Below are 25,800 nucleotides of genomic sequence, written 5' to 3'. Positions count from 1 at the left end.
CGGGCTCCTCTTCTCACTCCTTGCAGTCCCGGTGGCCTGGGGCGGTGGGGCGTAGGGGAGGTGGGGAGAGGCGGAGAGCTCGGGGTCTCCCGGAACGACCCTTCGGTGGCTTTGAGGGGCTGCGGAAAGGAGAAAGGGAGCTGGGCAGGCTGAACACTAAAGAGGCTGAGGAAGGGAGAAGGGCTGGGCAGGGAGTGGAGCCAGGGCAGCGCCTGCAGGAAAGGCTCTCTGGGTCCTGGCTGCGGTGCCAGAAGAATGCAGAGAATTTATCTGTGCCCGACACTCCCCTGGCCTAGACCGACTAGAAGACCGACTGTCTGAACCCCAGCCCCGGTCTCCTGATCCTGGGCCCAAGGCCCCGCGGTCTCTCCGGCCCTGGCGCCGCCCCAAGGGCACGGAGGACCCTTATCTCCCACAGGCCTGGTTTTCCAGGTGTCTCAGCGCTATCCACTGGCCTGTCCAGCTGCTACTTCTTAAACGCCGGCCTTCCTGAGAAGCCAGGGGTCTTAGGCTGCCGCGTTGCCTGGCTGTAAAGGCAGAGCTTCTATTCCCTTCTTACCACTGCTCTCCCTCCCCCCCACGGGTCCTCCTGCTTAAGCACAATTGTCCGCCAGGGATAACGGTGGAAACAGATGCCTGGAACACGTGTGGTCCTGGAGGAGGGGTAGCGAAGGGTCAGAGTCTGACGGTTCAGTGGACAGTGTGTGTGCTTCGTTGGTCAGTGATGTCCGACTCTTTGCGACCCCATGGACTGCAGTCCGCCAGGCTCCTCTGTCCTTAGGGACTCCCCAGGCAAGAATGCTGGAGTGGGTTGCCATGCTCTTCTCCAGGGGATCTTCCCAACCCAGGGATCAAACCCAGGTCTCCCCGATTGCACGCGATGGACGGTACTTTGGGGAAAATGAACCTAACCCAGTTGCCCTGTTGCAGACTCTCTCTTGCAAGACATGCCAGCTGACTGGGAGACTCCTTGTCTTTCAAGAAAGGAGATAACACGGTTCACTTCTCATATTGGGTCCCTGTCCTTCTGAGAACAACCTGGGGTTAGTGGGTTTCTTACCTCAGAGAAACACTTGCATCCCTGTTTGGGGAGATATTCCCATGTAGTTCAACTTTGTTTTCAGTCTGTGGTCTGTGCATGAGGTGGTATTAGCTCTCCAGGTCAGGCCTTTGGAGGATGGTGAGAACCTGAAGAGGGAGATGGCCTGGGCTGCAGGGAAGAAGGCCCTTCTACAACAGGCAAATGGAAACCAAAGTGTGTGAGGATCAAACTGCTATCACTGTGAACTGGGAGTCAGAAGCTCTGGTCCCTGCCCTTCGTAGGTTGCTGTGTGACCTTAACCAAAGTAGTTTGCCTCTCTGGTGTTCCTTTCCCATATGTAAAATCCAGCAGTTGGACTAGAAAGCTCTACCATTCCTTTCCATGTTTTGACATTGTGTGGTTTCACTGATGAGTGAAATTGGAGGGGAGAAAGGTCCTCCAGCAGGGTAGCTAAGTTTGGAGAGGTAAATTGCTTAGGATTAGAACCTAGAGTTGGAGGGGTGCAGACTCCCTTATCCTGCCTAAGAATAACCACTGCCCTGCTCACCCCTGGTGCCTTGGAGTATGAACTGCTGGCTAGGATTTGGCCCACCCATCAAGGCCTCTGGTGAGACACCCTGGCAGGCCAGTCTTTGAGCTGGGCCTTTGGGGAGGGGTTGAGAAAGGAGAAGGCAGCCAAGGGGCAGCAGGGTAAGCAGATTCCCAGGAGACAGTTTGCATCTCAGCTGTTGGGACTTGTTTTAGGATCTGGGCCAGGGACTATGGCACACTCTTCCACTCTCTTATGGGAAGAGGGCAAGGAGAGCCCCACCGCTGTTGCCCAGCCTGGCCCCACTCAGCTCACCTCTGTACTCACCACCCCCAGCTCCCAGCCACCCTCCCAGACCCTGCCACACCAGCCCAGCAGCAGCAGAGAGAGGCTGCCCCAACCCCACCTTGCCTGGACTCCTTCCCTCCTGGGGATAGAGCTTGCTCAGGAGTCAGGCTCTCCAGGTTGGGACTTGCTCTCTAGCTCAAGAGCCAAAGGCCTTCACGTTCTCCTTGTTTGTTTTCACCCTTTGGTCTCCGGGTGCTGAGGGGGATATCAAAGGAGGTGTGGTGGGCAGAGAGGCCGTGGGACCAGTTGCACATGGAGCACATTCTCTTGCACTGCTTTTCCCTCTGCTTGCTCCCCAGGAGCCCTCTTCCCCTGGGCCTTGCTGCCCACGGGAGTGAAGCTACAGCAGAGGGTATTGAGGTTAGACCCCGAAGGAAGCCTTCCTCACTGCTAGGAGCCCCTGGGATGCAGAATGGAAGCTCCCAGGAAGGTCAGTTTCCCAGAAAGTAGCTAATGGTGGAGTCCCTGTCAGAGTGAAGGATGCGGCTGTTGCTAGGCAGAGGCTGCTGTTTCCTCTTGGGGTGTGGCTCTGAGGCTGGCCAGCCAGAGGCCCCGTTAGAAGCAGGAGGAGAAAGTACTCTTGCCTTGCAGCCAAAGAGGGGTCCCTGGCCCCCTCAGCCTTGGGTCATCAGAAGCACATCTCTCAGGACAAATGCTGCTTCTGCTCCTGCTTCCCCGGCTCCTCCCCTGATTCACCACTACTACCACTGTCTGCTTTGACAGTCCCCTCCCAAACCTGGCAGGCTCCTTCAGCCCTCAGTCTGGCTGCACTAATGGACTGATTGGATTTTCTATACTTGGGAGTTTAGGATTTCTGATTGAACATGCAAATTTATGTAAATCAATCTGGGATCTGCCACAGCATCAAAACAACATAGAGTCACAGGCTGGAAGGAATCCTAGAGACAGTCTAGTCCAACGCTCTCGTGTTAAAAATGGGGAAACTGAAAAAAAAAGAGGGAGGTGCGGTGAAATCTAGAGAGGAAGTGATTCATACAGTGGCGAGTGTCAGAAGCAGGGCTCCTGATTCTGGTCTGTTGTTTTACATTGTACCATTTGCCTTAAATTTCTTGTGCATGAGGGGGCTGGGCCAGATTTAAAGCAGAGAGGGCAGTTCTTGAACCTGAGATTGTGGAGACCTAGCCCTTAGTGGGTCAGAGTTTTGTCTCAGGGTCCCCCATGGGCTCTGGTCAGCTCTGTTAACATGCTGAAGAAAAACAATGTCAAATTGTTTAGAGTAGCACCCTTAATATTTTTCCCCAGGCTCTGCCCTGGAGGGTTGAAAGACAAGGTCCTTCATTGGTTGCTACCTGGTTTGACACTTATGGTTCCCCAGAGCTGAGATTGTGTCTGTTCCCAGCATCTCTCACGGTACCAAGCACATGTAGTAAGCTGCAGTGCCTCCATCTTTTTGTTGTTGTTGTTAAGATTTTTTTTTATATGGACCATTTTTAAAGTCTTTATTGAATTTGTTGCGACATTGCTTTTCCTATTTATGTTCTGGTTTTTTGGCCCATGTGGAATCCTAACTCCCTGACCAGGGATCAAACCCACACCCCTCTACACTGGAAGGCGAAGTCTCAACTACTGGACCCCCAGGGAAGTCCTCAGAGCCTCCCCTTTCCATTTCCATGCACATTCCAGTGTCTGCTGCTTCCCTCCATGGGTACAGTGGGAAAAGACCTTTGGTCTTCTATAGTTCTCTGCCCACTGTCCTGGAAGTACGGACCAGCTGAGCCTCCTTGTGGATTTCTGAAGCAGTGGCCAACTAAGCAGGCTTTGCTGTAGGAAAGATCTCATTTTAAAAATCAGTGCCAAAAGTGTGTGGGGGCTACAGAGATGGGCTTGGATCCCAAAGAAGCAGTCTCCACACTTGAGATGATTTTGATCTGATCTAGCCAGTCGGCTGCCAGGTGCCCCCTGCTCCCACTTCATGGACTGGGGCTGTGGTGTGGTGCTGTTTGGAGCGCTGAGCCCTCACTTACCCCACAGTGGCTGTGTACGTTGCAGAGATGACGCTTTGGAGAGTAGTGTGTTCTGACTCAAGATCAAAACCCCAGACTCCCGGCCGAGGCTACCACCAGGCTCTGCTGTAGTCTGGGGAAGGGGCTTGGGACATATTTGGGGTCTTCCTCACCTTCACCCCAAACTCAAGTCTGGCCACCTCTGAAAGAAGCACCCTTGTCTTCAGCACCGTCCCAAACCCAGCAGGTACAGGGCGGGCACCTCTGATTCTTCACTGCGCAGTGGCCCTCGGCATCCTATATCCTTAGCTCCCTGTGAGAGAAATCTTTCTCCCTGGGCCTCAGTTTCCCAGTTTGTTGCTGATGGATTAATAAGACATCATCTTTGGGGTGTGGCACCTGCTTGATAATTAGCATCTTCGCTTCTCTGGGAGTTACACAGATGAAAGAGGCCCAGGGAGGCCAGCTTGTTATTAAGGTGAATTATCATTGCTGTTAGTCCTGAATTCTAAAAATCCAGCAGCTGCTGGGAAGAGCCCAGTAAGCACAGCTCCCTGAACCTTATGCTGGTCAATAAGCTCTGGGAGTTCTCCAAGACTCACTAAGCTTTTTTTTTTTTAAGTATAGGTATTTTGAAAGGAGAAACACCCCATTCTGCTGCTCATGCTGTTGCCTGAAACGCTGAGTACCGCTTGGGGTGTTGGTCTGCAGTTCTCACTTTAATGCAGGGCATGAAGTCGTCTCTCCCTGTAGACCCTCTGGGTAAGAGAGTGGTGAGGTCTTTCCTAGAGGGGAATGTGAGGGGCCCTGTAACTCCTGGGGTGTGGCACTGGAGTCCTCGGCAGCCGCAGTTCCCAGGGGCTGATTCATTTCATCCCCAGCTGGCTTGATGTGGGGGCTGTAATTGGCCCTTTTGTGTGAGGATCTGTTGAGACACCCCCAGAACTTGCTCTCGGAAGCCGTAGGCACTTTCAGGAGCCCTTTACCCCACTTTACCTCCACCTGCCCCAAACATTCCCCTTGCCCAAGCTCCTACCTCTGCCCTTGGCCAACCTTACCCCTTTCCCAGGAGTGAGAATGAACCCAGCTCTTAGCTAGGAAGAAGTGGCCCTAATTTAACTTCTGAATAGTTTGTTGCTACCAAGGCACACCACAGCCGATGGCTGGGAGGGCCTCTCCCCAAACTTGGGGAGACACTACTGGGAAGAAAGGGGAGAGAAGAAACTGGTGTGCTTTGGCCAGACCCCACACTCCCCTGTGGAGACCTCTTCACCCTCCCTCATCCCTGGGGCCTGGTCCTTACAAGTCACATGGTCAAGTGTTTATTCCTTCTAACAGTTTTTTTTTAAGTTTATATTCTTTTTTTCACTAGATTTTTTTTTTTTACAAAGTCCAAAAATCAAAATGATACAAAAAGGCATATATTGAGAAATCTCACTCTGACGTCCACCCTCTTCTTCCTCCATGTGGTGGTATGTGTGCTCAGTCGCGTCCAACTCTTTGTAACCCCGTGGACTGTAGCTCACCAGGCTGCTCTATCCTTGTAATTCTCCAGGCAAGAATACTGGAGTGGGTTGCCATTTCCTTCTCTAGGAGATCTTCCTGACCCAGGGGTCAAACCTGGGTCTCTTGAGTCTCTGCATTGGCAGGCAGATTCTTTACCACTGTGCCATCTCCCCCCATAGATGATCGCTTCTTAATTTCTCTCTTTTCTTTTTGGTTGTTTGGGGCTTTTGCTGCTGCGAGGGCTTTTCTCTAGTTGCAGCGCATGGGCTCATTGCAGTGGTTTCTCTTGCGGCTGGTAGGCCCTGGAGCGTGCCGGCGTCAGTAGTTGGAGCACGTGGATCCAGTAGTTGTGGCGCACGGCTTCGTTGCCCCACAGCATGTGGGATATTAGTTTCCTGGGCCAGAAATCGAACCTGTGTCCCCTGCCTTGGCAGGCAGATTCTTAACCACTGGACCACCAGGGAAGTCCCATTAATTTCTTACATATCCCCCATCTTTTAATACAAAACCAAATACGAACATCCTTTTATCCCCCTTTACCCAAAGATAGCATGTGGCATGTACTATTTTCATCTGTTACCTCTTGGCAATATTTGTGTGTAGAGTGTTTTCTTCTGCCACCATGTTGGGTCTCTGATTTCTGTCCTTTAGCACCCACCTCAGGGTCCCCCAGTCAACCCCAGGCCAGGAGCAGGGTTCATTTACTTTTGTATACCAGACTTCATTCAGATGCCAAAACCAGCCTCTCAGGGATGCTAAACCTCCAGCCAGCTCTTACTAAGTGTTCAGTGTGATGCCAGACTCTGGGGGTACAGTGGGGATCCCAGAAGTCCATGTCAATCAAAAATTAAGCAGTTATAGAATTAAAGCTGTGATGGAGGCTGCAAAGAAAGGACAAGTATTGTCAGACCAGATAGTCAGAGGCCCTATCCACCTTGGTGTGCGGGTGCGATGTGTGTATACTGGGGGCAGGCACGTGGCATAGCACAGAGCTGGGGCAGGGGCCTAGGACCAACGCTGCAGAAATGGTCCCGTGTGACCTGGAAAGCTGGGTTTTTCAATTTGACTTCGGTTGTGCTCCTCTTCCCACTACCCCAATCTGTGGACTGTCCGGGACCCCTTAAGTTTTACTGTGTCTCAGACAAGAGGCCATCTTTTCTTGGCAGATAGTGCCAAAAATGCCTCCTCCCTGCCCCCTCCACCTTCAGCTTCCCCAGCTCTGGGGCTATGAGCTCCTGAAGCTAGAGCCTTCCTTTCCGCTTCAGGCTGAGGGGAAGTTGGGGGGTGTTTGCCTCTCACTTCCTCTGTAGACGGCACCTCACTTCCTGTCCCTGGGGCTAGAAGGAAGCTCAAGTTCTTGGCTTTGCTGTCCCTTCCTCTCTACCCGCCTTGCTTTCCTGGGAAGCCCACGGGGCCCATAGGAGGAGGGCAGCATCAAAGCCAAGGGTTTCTCCCTAATGGTCCTGCCGAGCTCCTCCCCCACACATATCCCTACCCCACACAAGGGGACCTCTCAGCTGCAGTCCATTTCCAGGCGTGACCTCATCCTTCTCTTCTATGCCCTATGGGAAGAGAGGAGTCAGAGAGAGCTCACCCCATTTTACAGATAAGAGTCGGGGTGGTTCCAGGCTTCACCTAGGGGCATGCAATATGCCTGAGCCGGATCAGAATCCAGGAAGCCTAGCTTATATTTATGGGCATGGATGAGCAGGGCCTGTGGGTGACCAGAGCTGCTTCTCCCTGAGCTGAGCTGGCACCTTAGGCGGTCACCCATGGGCCCTGGCCAGATGGCACCCACTGAGTCAACACTAAAGCTGCCTGGCTGTGGAAGGCACTTGATTGGCCAGAGGCTGTTCCCTTTGAAGAAAGAAGCTAGGATATGGGGCTTGGGGGTGTGAGCACTAGGGGCCGGGCATGGGGGCTAGCAGAGCATATGCCTATCTCTTCAGGGCCTGCAGTGCAGCCTGAGCACCAACAGGCTGTGTGACCTTCCAGGCCCCTTTTTCTCGGATCTGAGAGCAGATCACCGAAGTTCCAGTTGTCAGCTCTTCTGTCATCTCCAGGAACCTCTCTGCCTTGGTTCCTCCTGGGGGACCCAGCATATGCCTCTGGTTACATCCAGGTTGTTGAAAAGATGCTGACTATCGTATTCGGTCTGGGAATAGGAGAGGAGTTAGTAGCTAGCATGGACCAGGGGAGCAGGAAGCACTCACCTTCAAACGCCCTTCAGTCCAGCTGCACTGAGTCACTGTTTCCATGCACACCGAGATTTCTGCCTCCTGCTGCCTGGAATGACCCCCTTCCCTTTTTCTTGTACCCAAACCGTGTCTGTCTATAAAGGCTAAGTTCACTAGATGCCTCCAATTCTGAAAAACTGTTCCAGCTCCAACCTAATATTTCTCTCCTGATTTTTTTTAAAGTTCTACAAAGACTTTTCTTGTGGAACCTCCTTCATAGTACAGCTATCTACCTGCATGGCTTACATCCCCTACTAGTCTGAAAGCTCCAGGAAGTCTGAGAAGAGGGGACCCATCTCTAAATTGCCCCCCAGTACCCAGCATTGTACCTCCTAATCTGCAGAATGAGTAGATGAATCCCTTTTTCAGAGGGCATCGCTGAGACCTGGGCAAAGGTTGAGTGAGAGCTTGGTCATATCAGTGTTCAGGGCAAATCTGAAAATGCCCTCTCTCACTTTGCATGTGTTTTGTCATATGGGCCTTTCAGAAGCACTTGGCGGGGGGCAGGGTCACTGGAGATCTTTAAGGAAACATGATGAATCCTCACCTGTCCCTTCTTTCTGGTCTTGAAAGGAGATCACCAAATTCAGGACCTCGGCGGCAGGAATTGGGGAGAACAGAAGTATCAGTATAAGCAGGGTCCCTCCTCAAGGAGCTCCCCTCTAACAGCACCCCTTCTCAGAGGAGTGCTGGAGAACAGGATGCATTGCTGTTTGAAATGCAGGACGCACTTGAAGATGAGAGATCAGTGGGGGCCTCGTCAGTCCAGGACAGCTTTTCAGAAGAATGTTGCTCTGGGGCCAGCCCAGGTCAGGGCTCCCAGGGCCGCGTTGAGTGCTTTCATCTGTCCCCAAAGCTAGGAGGTCATGGGAAGATTTGACGTGAAAGGGACACAATCAGATTTACAGTTTTAGAAAGAAGATTGCTCTGCTAGAAAAAGATTGTGGCAGGGAAAATGCAAGATAAGCCTGGGACATCTTCTGTACCAGAAAGTAAGCAAATGTTAAAAATAATGTCTTTGGGGGCTACGAGGGCTCTTTGTTGTGGACTGCAAGCTTCTCTAGCTGTGGCGCATGGGCTCAGTAGTTATGGTGCACAGGCTTAGCTCCCTGTAGCATCTTAGTTCCCTGACCAGGGATCAAACCTGCATTCCGTGCGTTGGAAGGCAGATTCTTAACCAGTGGACCTCCAGGAACGGCCCAGTTTTGGTTTTTTTTTGAATGAAAGCATATTGAAAGGACACAGGAACCAACCTGAAAGAATGGCCAAAGCTGGCATTTAAGCAGTAAAAGTAAGTGGTGATGATAATATTAAGATTATAATCCAAAGAATAAAATATTGCATACTGTGAGTCCATACTGATACAAATATGTAATTAAGTAAATAAATGGGAGTGAAGAGACAGCTTTTCCTTACAGAAAACTTCTAATTAATAAATTACAAGGAATGAGAAAAATCAAAAGTTATCTTTAGAGCACAATAGTAATTGCTGCAGGCGAGTTCCACTGATGAATCCTAAAATCACTGGGTGAAAGTTTAAGCAGAAATAGGATTTTGCATGGTCACAAAGGGTTGTCCCCCCTAAATGTTTATTAACTACAAAAGAAAAATAGTCTTGTTATGATGCAAAGCCCACTGATAGACGCCACCTAACCAAGTGATCAAAGTTTAACATCGTTAGTAATAAGACTTCTCAGCGTCATGTATACATACCCCCTGATAGCATGTGCTGAGAAGGGCACATCACCTCTGTAATATTCTTTCCTAGAATCCATAACCCCAATCTCATTGAAGAAAACATGAAACCAACTCATATTAAGGAATATTTTCCAAAATACAGTTTCCTTCTGAAGTGTCAAGGTAATAAAAGACAAAGACTGAGGAACTGTCTTCTATCATAGGAGACTAGGGAGTCATGGTAATTAACCACAACGTGGGATCCTGTATTGCGTCTTGGGATAGAATACCAGTGGAAAAGACATCAGTGGAAAAACTCATAAGATCCAAATAAAGTCTGTTTTGTTTTGTTTTTAAGTCTTATTTATTTCTTTAGGGCTTCCTAGGTGGTGCTAATGGTAAATAACCTGCCTGCCAGTGTAGGAGGCATAAGAGACTAGAGTTCAATCCCTGGGTCAAGAAGATCCTTTGGAGGAGGGCATGGCAACCCACTCTAGTTTCTTGCCTGGAGAGTCCCTGTGGACTGAGGAGCCTGGTGGGCTACAGTCTATAAGGTCACAAAGAGCCTGACACAACTGAAGAGATTTAGCACACACATTCGTTTTTGGCTATGGTGGGTCTTCCTTGCTTCACTCTGGTTTTCTCTAGTTGCCGCGAGCAGGTCTGTTCTTCGTTGCTGGCTCAGGCTTCTCACTGCAGTGGCTTCTCTTGTTGCAAAGCACAGGTTCTAGGGCTCGTGTCTTCAGTAGTTGTGTTTCACAGGCTCTAAAGCACCAGCTCAGTAGTTGTGGTGCACAGACTTAGTTCCTCTGAGGCATGTGGGACCTTCCCAGACCTAGGATCGAACCTGTGTCCTCTGCATTGGCAGAGAGCTTCCTTACCACTGAGCTACCAGGGGAACCCCCATTCCTTTTTTTTTAAAGTACACACATGTGCTCAGTCATCAAGTTGTGTCTGACTCTTTGTGACCTCATGGACTGTAGCCTGCCAGACTCCTCTGTCCATGGGATTTTCCAGGCGAGAGGACTAGAGTGGGTTGCCATTCCCTCTTCCAGGGGATCTTCCTGACCCAGGGATCAAACCCACATCTCCTGCATTGGCAGGCAGATTCTTTACCTCTCAGCCATCAGGAAAATGTTAACAAAGTATACACAACATATTCTCACAAATAAATAACAGAAGAGGTGAAGATGGCTGCAAAGAGAGAAATGTGGTAGACGAGGGAACAGTTGTCCAGGAGGAAGTGGTTACCATCAAGGCAGTGAAAAGACAACCACAGAATAGGAGAAAATATTTGCAAATCATATATCTGATAAGGGGCCTGTGTTCAGAATATATAAAGAATTCTGACAACTCGATGGCAAAAAAGACACATACTGCAATTAAACAATAGGCAAAGGGTCTGAATAGGCTTGTCTCCATGGAAGACATGCAAATGGCCAATAAGCCCTTGAAAAGATGCTCAACATCATCAGTCAAAGAAACAGAAATCAAAACCATAATGAGGTATCACTTCACATTTACTAAGGTGACTTAGAATTAGGAAATCAGACAATAACGAGTGGTGAGGACATGGAGAAATTGCACATCCCATCACACTGTTGATGGGACTCTGAAATGATGCATCTACTTTGGGAAACAGGCTGGCAGTTCTTCAAAAATTTAAACTTAAAGTCACCATATGACCCAGCGGTCCCACTCCTAGGTGTATACCCATGAAAGCTTTCATCCATGTGAAACTAACAGCAGTGCTTAGAGCAGCTTTGTGCATAATAGCCAAACAGTGGAAATAGCTCAAATGTCCATTAGTGGCTGAATAGATAAATTGTGGCGTAGTCATACCATGGAATATTATTTGGCCATGAAGAGGAATGTAGTACTGATACATGCTTCAACAGGGATGAACCTTGAAAACATGCAGAGTGCAAGAAGCCAGTCACAGAAGTCCACCTGTTATATGATTCCCTTCATACGAAATGCCCAGAATGGGGAAGCTATAGAGACAGAAAATAGATGAGTGGTTTCCTAGGTTTGGGCATGAGGGGATGGTAACTAAGGGGTGATGAAAATGTTCTCAAATTGACTATGGTCATGATCTATATATATATCTGTGAATATGCTACAAACCCCTGAATTGTACGCTTTAAATGAGTGAGTTGTGTGTGAGTTGAACTATGTCTCTAAGCTTTAAAAAAAAAGTCCAGTAGGAAGTAACCACCAGAGGCACCTGAGAAAGCAGTGGGGACTGAAAAGTACTGTAGGATTTAGCCTTGTGGCAGTTACTGAAGTTGGATCAGGTTGAGGAAAGAATGAGAAGGAAGGATGGCTTTTTTTTTTTTTTTTAAAGAAGTTTGGCTGTGAAAGGCAAAAGAGGACAGTGTCTGGAGAAATGTCAAGGGGAAATCACTTTTAAGTACCTGAGAAGTTGAAAGGTAGATGAGAAAGATCCGTTCTGGAAGTAGACCCTGAAGTTGGGGAGGGTCTGGGACAGGAAGTCCTGGCCTTGCTGGGGGAAAGAGCAGCCCCTCTGCTGTAACAGGAGGAGAGGAGGGACAGAGGAGGGGAGGGTGGTGGCAGGAGGTTTGAGGGGTTTTCCCTCTGATGGCCAGTCCTCTGCGGAAATAAGGGAAGATGGTAGACCAGAAGTATGAGGTGATTGGCAAAGGTGTGACATAGTTGTTGCCAAGAATGAGAGAGCAACTCTAAGCCTCAGTAAGAGGGCCAGCAGGACTGCCCATCTGGCTTAGATGGCCTTCCTTTAGTGAAGAGACAGTGAGAAATAATGTGAGACAAAGCCTGGGGACAGAGTATCCAGGCCTGTGTTTCCTTACTGGTAGCCTCTGGACTGGAAAGAGGCATTGACCTTGAATGCTAAAGTCAAGAGACCCAGGGATCTAACTTCGCTGTCCAGTATAGTCGCCACCAGCTGCATATGGCTTTTTAAATTTAAAATTCAGCTCCTCCATTGGACTAGCCACATTTCAAATGTTCAGTAGCCATATGTGGCTGGTGGCTACCATGTTTATTAAACAGCACAGAATTAACATTTTCATCATCACTAAAGTTCTCCTGGATAACATTGTTCTAAGAAAAGTGATTCTTTTCAAACTATTGAGTCTAAGGACCCCTCTACACTCTTAAAAATTGAAGACCCCCCCAAAGAGCTTTGGTTCACATGGATTATACCTACTGACATTCACTGTCGTATAAATTAGAACTGAGAGTTTTGAATATTTAATTCATTTTAAGGTAACAATAACCCATGTTAACATTTTATGAAAAACAATTATCTATTTTCCAAAACAAAAAATAGTGAAAAGAATGACATTGTTCTTCATTTCTGTAAATCTGTCGTGTCTGACTTAATCAGAGGCAGCTGGATTCTCATATCTGCTTCTGAATTCAGTCTGTCATGCTACCACTTATCCTGTAGTCTCTGGAAAATGTCACTGCCTGCTCATGAGACAAAGAGAGTTAAAAAGACAAATCATGTCTTAGTGATATTGTGAAAATAGTTTTGACCCGGTGGATTCCTTGAAAGGGCCTCAGGATCCCTGGACCTCACTTTGAGAACCGCTGCTCTAGAAGAACCTCCACTTGGCATGAAAGAACTAATCCTTGAGAAATGGAGCGATCTGCCTAAAGTCACACAGCAAATAAATTGCACTGTTGGAACTATAAGCCAAACCATCTGGCCTGAGGCTTTTTCCAGTTCCCTTGGCCTGGCCAGGATGGGCCTGCTGGACTTTTGGGAGTGGGGCTAGGCGTCTTGGCTGCAGAGCCCCTGGCGTGTGGCCCTATAAATAAACCCATTGAGTCTGTCAGAGCCCCTTCTCTCCCTACCCCCAGCGGCTGCTTTTATTGTTGGGTGATGCAGTGAACGGGGAACAGAAAGGATCTGGGGAGGAGAGACAAAGGGTATCAACATCTATAAGCCTTTTGGGCTTATAACACCGCTACCCTTCCTCCTGCCCTGACTGACCTACAGTCGGTTTGAAAGAACCTCCACCATGGTCTGGAGGTTCTTGGAGTGCCTGTGAGGAGGAAGTTGGAGGAGGGGTGCAGTGGGCCCCTTCCCCATGGACACTTGCCCCTCAGAAGGGCTATTGTTGTCAACTGCCCCCTCCTGGGGCCAGTTGTCAGGAGGAGGGAAGGAAATTCTTGTCTGCCTCTGGCCCTGAGTGAGGGGGTCGGGGAGACCAGTGGGAATACTTGGGGCTGAGAGATGCTTTAGGCCAGAGGAAGGAGCCACTCTCAGACCAGGAATGCCCGGGGCCTCAGTCCTCGTTTTGTTTTTTTTCCCCTACCCTCAGCCCAGGGCAGATCTTGTCTGGAAAGGAGTGTTGCTGTGGGTGAAGAAGTTGCTGTTTACAAGTAGACTCCTGGGTGTGACGGGGATTCCAGAAAGCAGCTGGGGGATGGGGGGGGGAACAGAGGGGGAAACGCTTGGATTACACGGACAATTCTGTTAGTAAAGCCAACTCCATCTCTGCCTTCCCACAGCTGCCCACCCCTCCCCCAGCCCTGGCCCCTGGCTCTTTTTCCCTAGAGGACTCTAGGGGGAAACAGCTGGTCATTGAGGGGCTCATCAGGGCCCAGAGGCCTTGGCTAAGGGCCAGGGTGAGGGACTCTAGAGGACCGGCTCACTGCCATCTCTCTGGCCCCTTCCTCCCAAGCCTGGACTCTGATATTACAGAGGGGTCTTCTTGCCTGTGCTCTGGCTGGAGAGGGGTTGGGAGCTGTGGGCTCCCCCTCCTTGATCTGGCTGCCTGAAAGGTCAGGACAGTCTTTTTTGCGGGATTGCCCAACATGCCTGACCAGGCTGAAGAGATGAGCGACCACCCAGGTTCACTCAGTCATTGGGCTGCACCTGCCCCTTCCCTAGGTTACCCAGAGAAACCCCTGAGCAGCTGATCCCCCTTCGCTGTCTCCTCTGAAGGAGGGCCAGAGAGGCCCTCCTCTTCCTCTCCCTCCCTCCCCTCAGCACTGAGGTCACCTCCCTCTGAATCAGGCCTTTGTGGAGGGCGGGGTTGCCCGTTGGCAGTTCTGGCGGGAGAGCCTCCCCATTCAAGTTCAAGCTACCACCCACTGCAGCTCCATCCCTACCCAGCTGGGCCAGTGTCCTGTGTTCCAGACCCACATCGGACACCCGGGATATGTTGTGGGACCCCCCCAGAGGAATGCTTGAAAGCAGGGCCATCCCGAAAAACCCAGGCCAGGGGTTTTCCTGGGCTCCAGGTGGGGCTGAGCACAGAAGCTGTGAGTAGCAGTTGTGGGGCCTGAGGGTGGACGAGGGTACTTGGCCCTGGGGAGGGGACCCCCTTGACCCTGCAGGGACAGCCACTGGGGAACTGACCTGGATTGATTGCTTTTTGGTTTTGTTTTTTTCCTCAAGAGATTTGGGTCAAAACCTCAGACTCTGAAGGGCCAAATTCCTAATTGGGCTCAGTTTGGGAGCTAGAGGTGGTATTATCGCTCTGGATCGTAATTTTCCCCAGAGGAGGCTAAAGATGCAAGAAGTTTTCAGTCTAGAGATCTTGAGCCCAGACTTACAGCACGCACCTCCCCAGCGCCAAGTTTAAATGCAGGCCTCTTCCGAGTGACTCAACAATCCGGGCTGACAGCTTCCTGCCTTCATCTTGTGGCCATGCAGACACACAGAAAGCCCAGCGTCCGGAGCTGGCCAGACCACTTGGGCTGAGGGCAGAGAACTTCTCCCCAAAGTGGGGCTGAGTCACAGCCCGCCTTCAGCCGACGTGTCTGGAGCCTCTCCCAGGCCCTGCTCGGACCCGGACGCTGACGCCCTTGACGAGCTGTTGCGCTCCGGTGGCTTGTCCCTTCAGGGTCTCCCCAGGTCACAGTGGGACTCAGGCCGCCCTGCCTTGGGATTCCCGGGGGCTCAGATCCAAGGGTGGTAGTGGTTGGCTTGGTTGGCGTGTTGGGTCCCCACCCTCCTCAACACATACACAGGCCTCATGCCTGACCTGGATGCCTTTTCATTCATTCGCTTATTTATTTTAGCAAAAGATACCCTCCTAAACCACCTTCACCCTTAGTTTGGTTTCTGTGGTTGTGTGAAGAAGACAAAGACTGGAGGTTTCTACCACTTTATCTTTCCCTTTTGTGGCCTCCGGACACAGCCCTGTTCATCCCACTCCCCTCCTTCATCCTCCTGTTTTTTTCTCACCCTCCCAAGCACTCCCTTCCCTGCCCACGCCCCTTTATTTCTAGGGCTGTCCACTGGGAACGTAAGTGATGAGGAGGTCGAGGGGACGCTGGTGACCTGTGGGGACAGGCCTCTCCTAGAGCAGGGGGAGCCCCCGCCTGGCAAGAGGATGGTGGCCTGGGGATAAGTGACGCGGGGTGGGCTGGAACTGGTCCTCCGAGGCCTGTTTTGGTTTTAACCCCTGTTTGTGTATGTGGGAAGGAGGCTTTTTCCTGAATTTTTTTCATTTCTTTTGAGGTCTGTCCATTTCTAAGTATAGCAAGTGTGATAATGTTATGAGCAAACAAAGTTATAACTCAATACATTTTTATGATGTTAAAATAACAAAGGACTTTAGATTGTGGTGGAGTGTCAAAAATAAGCATTGCACAGTTTTTCCTTTTTCTCTAGCTTTCAGAAGCCCCCTTCCCGTTGTTGTGCACATGCTTGTTTTTTCTCCCTCCCCACTCCACCCCCACCCAGAAAGAAGCCTTCTCCTCTTCTCTCCCTTTCTTTCTAGAGTATCAGGTGGAAGAGAGTGAGGGCTGGAGGGCTGCCAGGGAAGGGGTCGGAGAGGAGGAAGCCCCTATGGGCAGGGCAGAGGGGCAACACTTCAGATCTTCAGGAGCCCCTCCTTTAAAGACCCCCAGGGAGAGGGACCTGGGACTTAGGGTCTGCTTACAGGTGAAGTGCTAGAGTGAAAAGCCTTCATTTATCAGAGTCCATGCAAGACTCTCTACATACATTATCTCACTTCCTGCTCCAACAGCCCTGTGGACTAGGTATTCTTACCCCATGTTAGGGGTGAGGAAACTGGTTTTGCTGAGTCAGCTTCTAACCCAGGTCTGTCTGACTGCAAAGCTCCGGGAATGCTGAGACTAAGTGCACGAGCACAGAGGACAAGGATGTACAAAGAGGCTGCACAGGAAGGGGGCCCAGGCCTGCCCACTGTGCTCTGTGAACCAGCCATATGGTGTGGGCAGCATCCTTTGTCTCTGGAGCTTGCTTCAGAGCAGGCTGGCACCTCCCCCCGTCACCCTCCTTACGAGGTCGAAAGGAGAATCAGATGTGATCTGCGACACGGGAACATGCCAGCGCGCAGGATACACTCCGAGGATGCAGGTGTAGCTTCCTTTGCCTCGGCTTCCTCATCTCAAATACGTGTCGATAATAGCACTTGACCCCCTCTGTGGTCGTGAGAATGAAAGAAGACGGCGTATGCTGGGTTGCTGTTCGTTCCCCTCTGGCTGAGAGCTGGGGCCATTTGCACTGGCTCTTTCCTCTGCCTGGAAAGCTTTTCCCATTCCGGGATTTCATCTGCCCATTCACGCAGGTAGGTCTCTGCCTCACTGTCACCTTCAGCGCCTTCTCAGGACCTGATGTTGGTTCATTGGTTTATCTCTGGTATTACCTGCTGGTCCCAGTAGAATGGCAGCTTCATACGGGCAGGATTTTCTCTGGCTTGTTTATCCCTCTTGTCCAGGATGCCAGGCAGTAGGAAGCCAATAAATGCACGGCTGACCTTGTCTCCCTCTGTCTCCACAGGCAAGGTGACCATTCTGGCTGCGTGCGTGAGTGTGCCAGCCTGGGTGAGGAGGCAGAGACAGGTGAGGGGCTTTGGAACTTGGGTGTGCTTGTGGTGGGGACTGGAGGAGGGCTGGGTTGGGCAAGGCAGCCTCTGCCCCACAGGGGAGGGAGGAAAAAGCATTCAGATGCCTGGTAGGTGAGCTGCTGAGGGCTCCTCTTCCTTGGTCCAAAAGACCTAAGCCCCTTTTGTGGGAGCTTCAGAGGGTCAGGGAGGCAAGCAGTTGGTGTAGACTGGGGACCCCTACCCTTTTGCATTAGGATGGGTTTCCCATCTACTGGAAATTGCAACAGTATTTGTTCAGAGGAAGGAAAGGAGTACTTTGCTCTACCTGAAAAATTAAAACTCAAATGGAAGATGAAGACTAGTTGAGGAAAGCCAGTCACTATGGCAACAGTTTGGAGTAGGGTGGGAGCAGGGATCACATAATGTGATACAGGTCAGAAACCTGGCTCTGTTGTGTTCAGGCAATGAACAGACTAGTCTGTTCAGCCATCAGTTGGTCTCTTCCACACCAGGTATCACATAGGGTATCTAGTCAATGAAATGAAGACAGTGTCCCTGCCCTCGCAGAGTTGACAGTCTGGGGGGACACTTACAGAGCCGAGCTGGAGGAGTACCTGACTCAGCCTTGGAGTGGGGGCCCTGGAAAATGAGTGAAAGTGAAAGTGAAGTCGCTCAGTCGTGTCCGACTCTTTGCAACCACATGGACTGTAGCCTACCAGGCTCCTCCATCTATGGGATTTTCCAGGCAAGAATACTAGAGTGGATTGCCATTTCCTTCTCCAGGGGATCTTCCCAACCCAGGGATCGAACCCCATATTGCAGGCAGACAGACGCTTTACCATCTGAACTACCAGGGAAGCCACCAGGAAGGAGCTGGGAAAGTGGAAGGGGGATGGGTATCAAGAGACCCCTGCAGAGGGCCCAGCGCTCACAGAGGCTGGTCTGCTGGGGCCTTGCCCAGAGCACGGGGGCTTGGAGGCTTGCAGGCCACCTCCCGCTCTGCCAGGAAGATACAGAGTGTCAGTTTGAGACCAACCTCAGTGGAGAATTCAGGTTTCTTGGCTCCTGGCCAGTGTCTGTGTAATCTGTAAGAGGGCAAGGGCAGTCATAAGGGTTTATAAAAACAATGGTCTCTGTTCTTGAGATGGAAGGGCATGTCTATGTGTCTGTCCCATGAGCAGGAATCTGAGCCTTACCCCGAGTTGTTACAGTGTCCAAGGCACAGGGGTCACACGGATGCCAACTCCGGGAATACTGACAAGTTCTGTCTCTGTCCTCCTCCTCCTCCACTCACCTCCCTGTGCCCTGGAGTAGCCTGCTGGGGCTTCTCTCACTTATCCCCAGGGCCTGATGTCAGAGGCCATGGACCAGTCGGCCGGGAGCCCTGGAAACCTGAACCCAGGAGAAGGTGGTGATGGCAGCACGGAGCCGGGCACCTGCCAGGAACTCCTGCACCGGCTGCGGGAGCTGGAGGTGGGGCACGGGGCAGGCTGGCCAGAGCCCTGCAAGCTTGGGTGGTTTTGGAGGTGCAGGGCAACCTTCCTCTCAGCCTGCTTTTCCAGGCTGAAGCAGAGCTGAAACGTTTCTTTAGCAGAGCCGCTCTGAGACGCCCTTTCCTTACTCTTAGCTCTCCAGCCTTCATGCCAGCTCAGGACAAGAGGCGTGCACAAGGCTGGGGCTGTACTAACCCCCAGTTATCTCCCTTCTTTACCCGACTTTTGTGCCCTGGCTGTAGGAAAGGGGTGGCCACAGAGGCCACAGAAGGAAAAGTCTCAGGCATTGAGGGACCAGGGCACGGATCCATGAACTAGGCTACTTACCACGTTCCTAGACCCTGCCCTCCTCCCTCCAGCCTCCTCTGCCTTCTCCCCAGGGAAATAAGGGTAACGTTTAGCACCTCCCACCTTGGTCCTCCTGGCCACTGTATCTCCCCAGCCCCTCCAGCCTCATGGACTGAAGTCGGGATAACAAAGGACCAGGCGTCTCAGCTCTGCCTTCTGGATGCCCTGGGTCTCTATGTGCTCGCCCCTGACAGAAGCACCCCAGAGCCAAGAGCTGGGGCAGGGAGAGAGCTACTGGACTCCTTGCCTCTCCTTTCCAAGAGGAACCTGCCCTGGGAAGAATGATTGCTTAGCCTCCCATTTACCTTCCTCCTCCTCCCTGCAGGCAGAGAACTCAGCACTCGCCCAAGCCAACGAAAATCAGCGGGAGACCTACGAGCGCTGTCTGGACGAGGTGGGTGGACTGATACCGCCTGTGGGAAGCATAGCTTGTCGGCTCCAGGCTCCAGGCAGAGACTCAGTCATCTGACAGCTTTTCCTCAGCTCTGCCTTTCTCTCCCCAGGTTGCCAACCACGTGGTGCAGGCACTGCTGAACCAAAAGGTAAAAGGCCACAGGAGACATTCATACCCCCTGACCTGAGCCCAGATGCCCTGGGAGGAGGCCCTGGGCACAGCAGGGGAGGTCCTTCCTGGGGACCCCTGAGCCTGCTCAGCTACGGGATCGAGGAAGGTGGAAATGGCCTCTTGGCTCTCCAGCAGAGTCCCCTTTCTCTATCTTGGACAATCCATACTCTTTGACCTGGAGCCGGGGCCACGCTAGGTAAGGCCGGGTCTCCAAGCGATAGTAACTTTGATTTGGGCTCGAATCCTTCCATTATCCAGGCCCCAGCTAGTTTCTCCAGATCATTATAGCCCTGATAGCAATGTTGATGTTGTGACCATAAAGTGACATCTAAATATTGACTCAAGTACTGGGGGTAATTTCTTGACATGTGGGCTACTCTGACCCCCAAGTCTTCCCCTGCCTTACCTGAGCCCTTCTTTGATGTGTGGTTTCTAAGAGGCAGAGGATTGGCTCCAGAGATGAGAAAGCTGCCAAAGGGAATGAAATTACTTCCGACCAGGAGTGGTAAACTTTAGAAAATTTACCATCCCCAGAAGATGCGAGAGCCATAAATATAGGCAGGCTCAGCTCCTTCATAGGAGGTTGCAACAGAAGCGCATGCCCAGCAGGAGTGCCCACTGCTCTGATGAAGCGACTGTGCTCATGCCACTCTCCCTCTCCCCACCACCTTGCCCTTCTTCCGCCTCCTGGGGGTGGCAGGACCTGCGAGAGGAGTGCATCAAGCTGAAGAAGAGGGTGTTTGACCTGGAAAGGCAGAACCAGATGCTGAGCGCCCTGTTTCAGCAGAAGCTCCAGCTGACAGCGGGCTCCCTCCCTCAGGTGGGCACACGTGATTCCCCCTCCTTCCTCACCTCTCAGCCTCAGACCTCCCAACCAGCCCTGTCGTCGTCATCACCTCAGAAGCAGGTTGTTAGCCACTGGCCTCCATTCTGGGCACTGTGGCCTTCCAGGGCAGGCCCACCTCGCCTGATAGATCTGAGCCTTAGGTGAAGGGAAGCTTCCTAAGACCCCTTACACTTGGCTGTCCCCTACCTCCCCAGTGCTGCCCACCCAGCCAGTTGGTGTCCCTTTTTGTTGACAGAGAAAGTCCTTGCTTCCTTTGCCCTGAGTAGAGAGATGGGTGGATGCTGAAAATGCAGTCATTTCAAGCTAGCTCCCACGAGGCCCCTTTGGCCACTGCCTTTCCTCTTCTTGGCCAGGGGCAGGGGTGGGGCCGGGTGTAAGGCACCCAGTGCTTGGTGTCATGGAGAGGTTAGGGAAGGCCCTTCACCCGGATGACTCTGCGCACGCCTGCTGCATCTGCCCACCCGCTAACCCAGTCTTGGCCACAGACACTCATCCCTGCTTCCAGCCCTGACACCTGCCTTATCCCGGGAGAAGCAAGAGGGTAGTGGTAGTGAACCCTGGGCTCAGTTAACATGTAACATGGGGTCCACTCTGTTTGGAAGCCCCAAGGATGTGGTGTGCCTGTGGGGAATCAGGAGCAGCTCCATGTACCCAAGGTTCACGGTGGGTTCTGAGGTCAGCCAGCACACCCCCAACCCACCCTGACTTGCCAGGAAGAGAAATACCTTATGTGTGTTTGTGTCTAAATTTATATGTCTGGGATACAAACCAGGTGGCCATTGGCCCCCCCCAAACCCTGAGCAGGGTGCCCTCAGCTCCCTGGGAAGCCTGACCCCTGGCAGATGAAGCCTTTGTCTCCCCAGGCCGGTGCAGACACGGGTGACTGAGCTGCAGTGACTCTGCAGCTTCCTTTGTCCTGTCCTGGCCCTGCCATGGGCTGACCTGGAGGCCAGATCACACCAGCCAAGCTCACCCTGTCCACACTCTTCTCAGTGACTGATGATAACAGGCGTAGATCATCCTGAAATCGTTTGTTTTTTAGTAAATGAATTCTGGGATTCGAGTTGGAGATTTTTTAATGAATTTTGGGGTTTGGGACCATAGATTTATCTTCCCCAGAAGTAACATGACATAATGGAAAGAGCACGAACCTTGGCCTCAGATAAACTTGGGTTGGGTCCCTAACTTAGCTAATTCTTAGCTGTGTGACCTTGGGTAGATTATTTAACCATACAAATCATAGGTTTTTTTCCTTTATAAATGGGGATAAAAATACCTATATTGCAGGCTGTCATGAGGATGAAATGAGATAATATCTAGTGCTTGACCTGTAGTAGTCAATGATTAGCAGCTAGTTATCATTATTAATGTTATTTCTAAGTTGTGCTTTGCTAGGATGGAAGCTCCATTGAACGAATGTTAATTAAGCTCTTACTGTAAGCAGTGCCTTTGCCAACACACATGGAATTGGAGGGAGCTGGGGCTTTTGGACACGAAGGCAGGGCTGCAGAGGGTGACGGTGCTGACCAAAAGCCCAGGGAGGGGGAGAGGCCATCAGAGATGGGCTAAAGAGAGTGCCCTGAGGACGTGACTGCACCCTGATGATGGGAGATGTTTACTTTTTTATTCTAGTTTTGTTTTATTCTTATTTTTATTTTTTGACTGCACAGGGATTTTAGTTCCCTGACCAGGGGTTGAACCCACACCCTCAGCAGTGAAAGCAGAGTCCTAACCATGGACCACCAGGGAATTCCTGATGGACAGGAGATTTTAAAGAGTACAGAAGGGGTCTGGGAGAAGGGGTGCCCTGTGGGAGGAACAGAGCGGGGGATCCTAGGGAGCAGAGAGCTGTTCAGCCGGACTTGAGCAAAGGTTGTATACAGAGCAAGTGAGACAAAGCTGGGGATGGTGTCAGGGAAGAACCGGTAGATCTGGCTATAATGCCGACCGAAGAGTTCAGACATGTCAGTGGAGGCTGGCAGAGGAAGCTGTGAGCACAGAGGTGCTTTAGACAAAAAAGACTGGAAAGCCACGCGGTCAGGTGAGCGAGACTGAAATGCTGAGCAGCTTTCAGGCCAGAGATGTGAGGATGGTGTGCCAAAGGAGCCGCTGCAGATGGCTCGGCCGGAGGGGAGGCAGAGATACCACAAAGACAGGACTTAACAGCTGTGGAGTGCAAGAGACAGGGGAGAGTTGAAGCTGACTTGTGTCTCATCAAGGTGCCCAAGAGAAGAGGAATGAGAGACAAGTGATCTGTGATTAAATCCAACTTTGGTAATCCTCCGAGCAGAGGCCATTCAGGGGAGATGGAACTAGTAACTGCCACCATCTCTATTCCAGGACCCAGTAAACAACGCCGCTTCTGTTAGTCTGAGCCATTCCTGTGGAGGCTGGGCCACAGGTGGTCAGAAAAGAAATGGGCCCTGAGGCTCACCTTCTCTGTACTCAGGGAGGAGGCTCCACAGAAAAGCAGAGGATCTTGGAGGCTCGGCGGACAGCCAGGCTAGGCCTGCCACTGCCCTGTGGCCTCCGGGCACTCTTCTTTCTCCAGAGGCCCCTGCCCGGTCCCACCTCCCCACCCCACCACCTGAGCTTGCATTTCTTCAGGCTACCTGTGCTGGGGTCTCCCAAGGTACCTCTGACCCAAGTGGTGAAAGCCTTACCTTGGGCCAGGAGACGTCACTGAAGGAGCAGGGAAGGATGTTCCGCTGCCCCTGGATGGGAAGCCGTAGCTCCCTGAGGGCACAGGGCCCTGGGCTGACAGCACCTGTGCTAACCTCGCCTCTCCACTGGAGATCCCACTTGCCCCACTCCAGCCGCCTTCAGAGCCACCGGCCTCGCCCTCCCTGAGCTCCGCCGAGGGACCGGCCACCCCGCTGCCTCTGGGGCGCTGTGCTGGGCAGAGAGAGGTAGGAGGGCTGGGCTTCGTGGTCTGTGGCTCCGCTGGCACTGGGCTCGTCAGCTGGTGCTCCACGACTGTTTCCTAACAAGTCTCAGGGGAAGGACTGCTTCCGGGCACACAGATTCTCATCCAGGCTGGGTGTGAGCCCTCAGCTGTCAGCCTCGTACCAAGAAAAACAGATCCCTGCCCCTAACCGCTGGCCTTGTGAGTAAACATGTTTATACTGCAGTCAGACTCAACAGTTTACACTTCTGAGCTCTTCCTCTGAGCCAGGCACTGTGCCGGACACCTGGATCTCATTTATCTTTTTCTTTTTTAGTAATTTTTGGCATACATTTATAATCCTACACGTATTTATTTATCCAAGTCCAATTCATTCATTCTTTTGTTGATCTGGTTCCATTTATCTTATTTTATGAGATTTAAACACAATCACCATCTTATTTTACAGATGATACAGTGAAGCTTAGAGATTAAATGACTTGCTAAAAGTCTTATAACTAGTTAAGCAATAGACCTGGGTCTTGAACCCACACAGTCTGGCCCAGGAGCCCAGGTAGTTAACCACTGTACCAGACTGGACCAGGCCTGAGAAGGGGCCAGGGAGAAGCAGGAAAAGGCTCACAGGGGAGTCGTTGCGTCTGCTTCTCCATGGGGATCAGCTCAGTAGGACAGCTGTCTGACCTGAGAAGGCCTGGGCTTGCCTGTAGCGACTAACTGAGGACTTGGCCACATCATATCCCCTTCTTGAGTCTGTGTTCTTTCCAAAACCTGAAAAAATGGATGGGTCTCCCTCCCCTGGGGCAAATAGAGATATCAGGGGTATAGATGGTCAGCCTTCCTGACTCATAGTTGTAGGAAGTAGTGCTGGGATAACCAGGAAGGAAGGTAGGTGCCCCCTAAGTGTGCCGGGAAGGACAGCTGGGGTAACCAGAACTCAAACTCTTGAGGAAACTTTCCAGCACATTCCAGAAGCCATCAGTTCCTTTTGGGGACACAGACAAACCTGGCCAGTTCAGGTTATGCCAGCTCAGTTACGCCAGCTGACATGCTCAGTTATGCCAGCTCGGGTCCCAGGCCTGCTCATGGTTTCCTCCTCATGCCATTTCTCCCCCAAGGTGTGTTGGGAGCAGCAGCTGCGGTCAGGAGGCCCAGGACCCCCAGCCACCCCACCCCCAGCGCTGGATGCCCTCTCCCCATTCCTTCAAAAGAAAGCGCAGATCCTGGAGGTGCTGAGAGCCCTGGAAGAGACGGACCCCTTGCTTCTGTGCTCACCTGCTACCCCCTGGCAGCCTCCAGGCGAGGGTCCTGGCTCCCCAGAGCCCATCAATGGCGAGCTGTGTGGCCCGCCTCAGCCTGAACCCTCTCCCTGGGCCCCCTACCTGCTACTAGGTCCTGGCAGCCTGGGAGGCCTGCTGCACTGGGAGCGCTTCTTAGGGGGTCCAGGGGAGGAGGAGGGTGCTGGGCGGCCCTGGGGCCCTGGCAGGGGCTCCCCACAGGCCCAGGGCACTGGTTCTGGGCCGCCCTGTGCGCCAGGCAGTAGCTCCTCCTCCTCTTCTGATGAGGCCGGTGACCCCAATGAGGCCCCCAGCCCGGACACCCTGCTAGGGGCCCTGGCCCGCAAGCAGTTGAACCTGGGCCAGCTCCTTGAAGACACAGAGTCTTACCTACAGGCCTTTTTGGCCGGGGCTGCTTGCCCACTCAGTGGGGACCACCCGGGTCCCAGGCAGCCATCCTCCCCAGACCAGGGGCCCCCACAACTGTCCAAGTCCAAAGGCCTCCCCAAGTCAGCTTGGGTTGGGGGTACCCCAGAGGCCAACAGGCCAGGCTTTGGTGCTACCTCAGAGGGCCAGGGGTCCCTCCCCTTCCTCAGCATGTTCATGGGTGCAGGGGACACACCCCTGGGCTCACGGCCTGGCCACCCCCACTCTTCATCTCAGGTGAAAAGCAAGCTCCAAATTGGCCCCCCTTCTCCTGGGGAAGCCCAAGGACCCCTTCTGCCCTCTCCAGCCAGAGGTCTCAAATTTCTAAAGCTGCCTCCAGCCTCAGAGAAGGTCCCCAGCCCAGGAGGTCCCCAGCTTAGCCCCCAGCTCCCCCGGAATTCCCGAATACCCTGTCGGAACAGTGGCTCAGACGGTAGCCCCTCCCCACTGCTGGCCCGCAGGGGTCTGGGCGGAGGAGAGCTGTCCCCAGAGGGGGCACAGGGCCTGCCCACCAGCCCTTCACCCTGCTCCATGACCCCTGACTCTGCACAGCTCAGACCTCCCCAGCCAGCCTTGTCCGCTACACTTTCCCCAGGACCCACAGTGTCTCCTTGCTACGAGAACATTCTGGACCTTTCCCGGAACACCTTTAGGGGGCCTTCCCCAGAGCCACCTCCATCTCCTCTGCAGGTGCCCACCTACCCACAACTAACTCTGGAGGTGCCACGGGTCCCTGAGGTCCTCAGAAGCCCTGGCATCCCCTCCAGCCCTTGCCACCCAGAATCCTGCCCCTATGAGGGCACCCAGGAGAAGAGTTCGGACAAGGCAGGCTCCGAGTCTCCC

At 52.2% G+C, this 25,800-nt stretch overlaps 1 protein-coding gene across 1 annotated transcript in view; it reads left to right on the top strand.

Annotated features, from left to right (window-relative positions):
• NCKAP5L (NCK-associated protein 5-like) overlaps positions 1-25,800 on the top strand; it is a 31,082-nt gene that overhangs the window by 669 nt on the left and 4,613 nt on the right. Inside the window, exons 2-8 of the mRNA XM_010857783.1 lie at positions 17,054-17,115; positions 18,414-18,572; positions 19,266-19,334; positions 19,444-19,482; positions 20,206-20,325; positions 23,148-23,261; positions 24,373-25,799. Coding sequence (XP_010856085.1) covers positions 18,450-18,572; positions 19,266-19,334; positions 19,444-19,482; positions 20,206-20,325; positions 23,148-23,261; positions 24,373-25,799 — 1,892 coding nt within the window. The 5' untranslated portion in view covers positions 17,054-17,115; positions 18,414-18,449. The remainder of the gene's footprint in view (positions 1-17,053; positions 17,116-18,413; positions 18,573-19,265; positions 19,335-19,443; positions 19,483-20,205; positions 20,326-23,147; positions 23,262-24,372; position 25,800) is intronic.

This window comes from Bison bison, unplaced genomic scaffold (assembly GCF_000754665.1).
Source record: "Bison bison bison isolate TAMUID 2011002044 unplaced genomic scaffold, Bison_UMD1.0 scf7180017864383, whole genome shotgun sequence".
Taxonomy (NCBI): Eukaryota; Metazoa; Chordata; class Mammalia; order Artiodactyla; family Bovidae; genus Bison; species Bison bison.
This window is presented reverse-complemented; position numbering and strand designations above follow the sequence as displayed.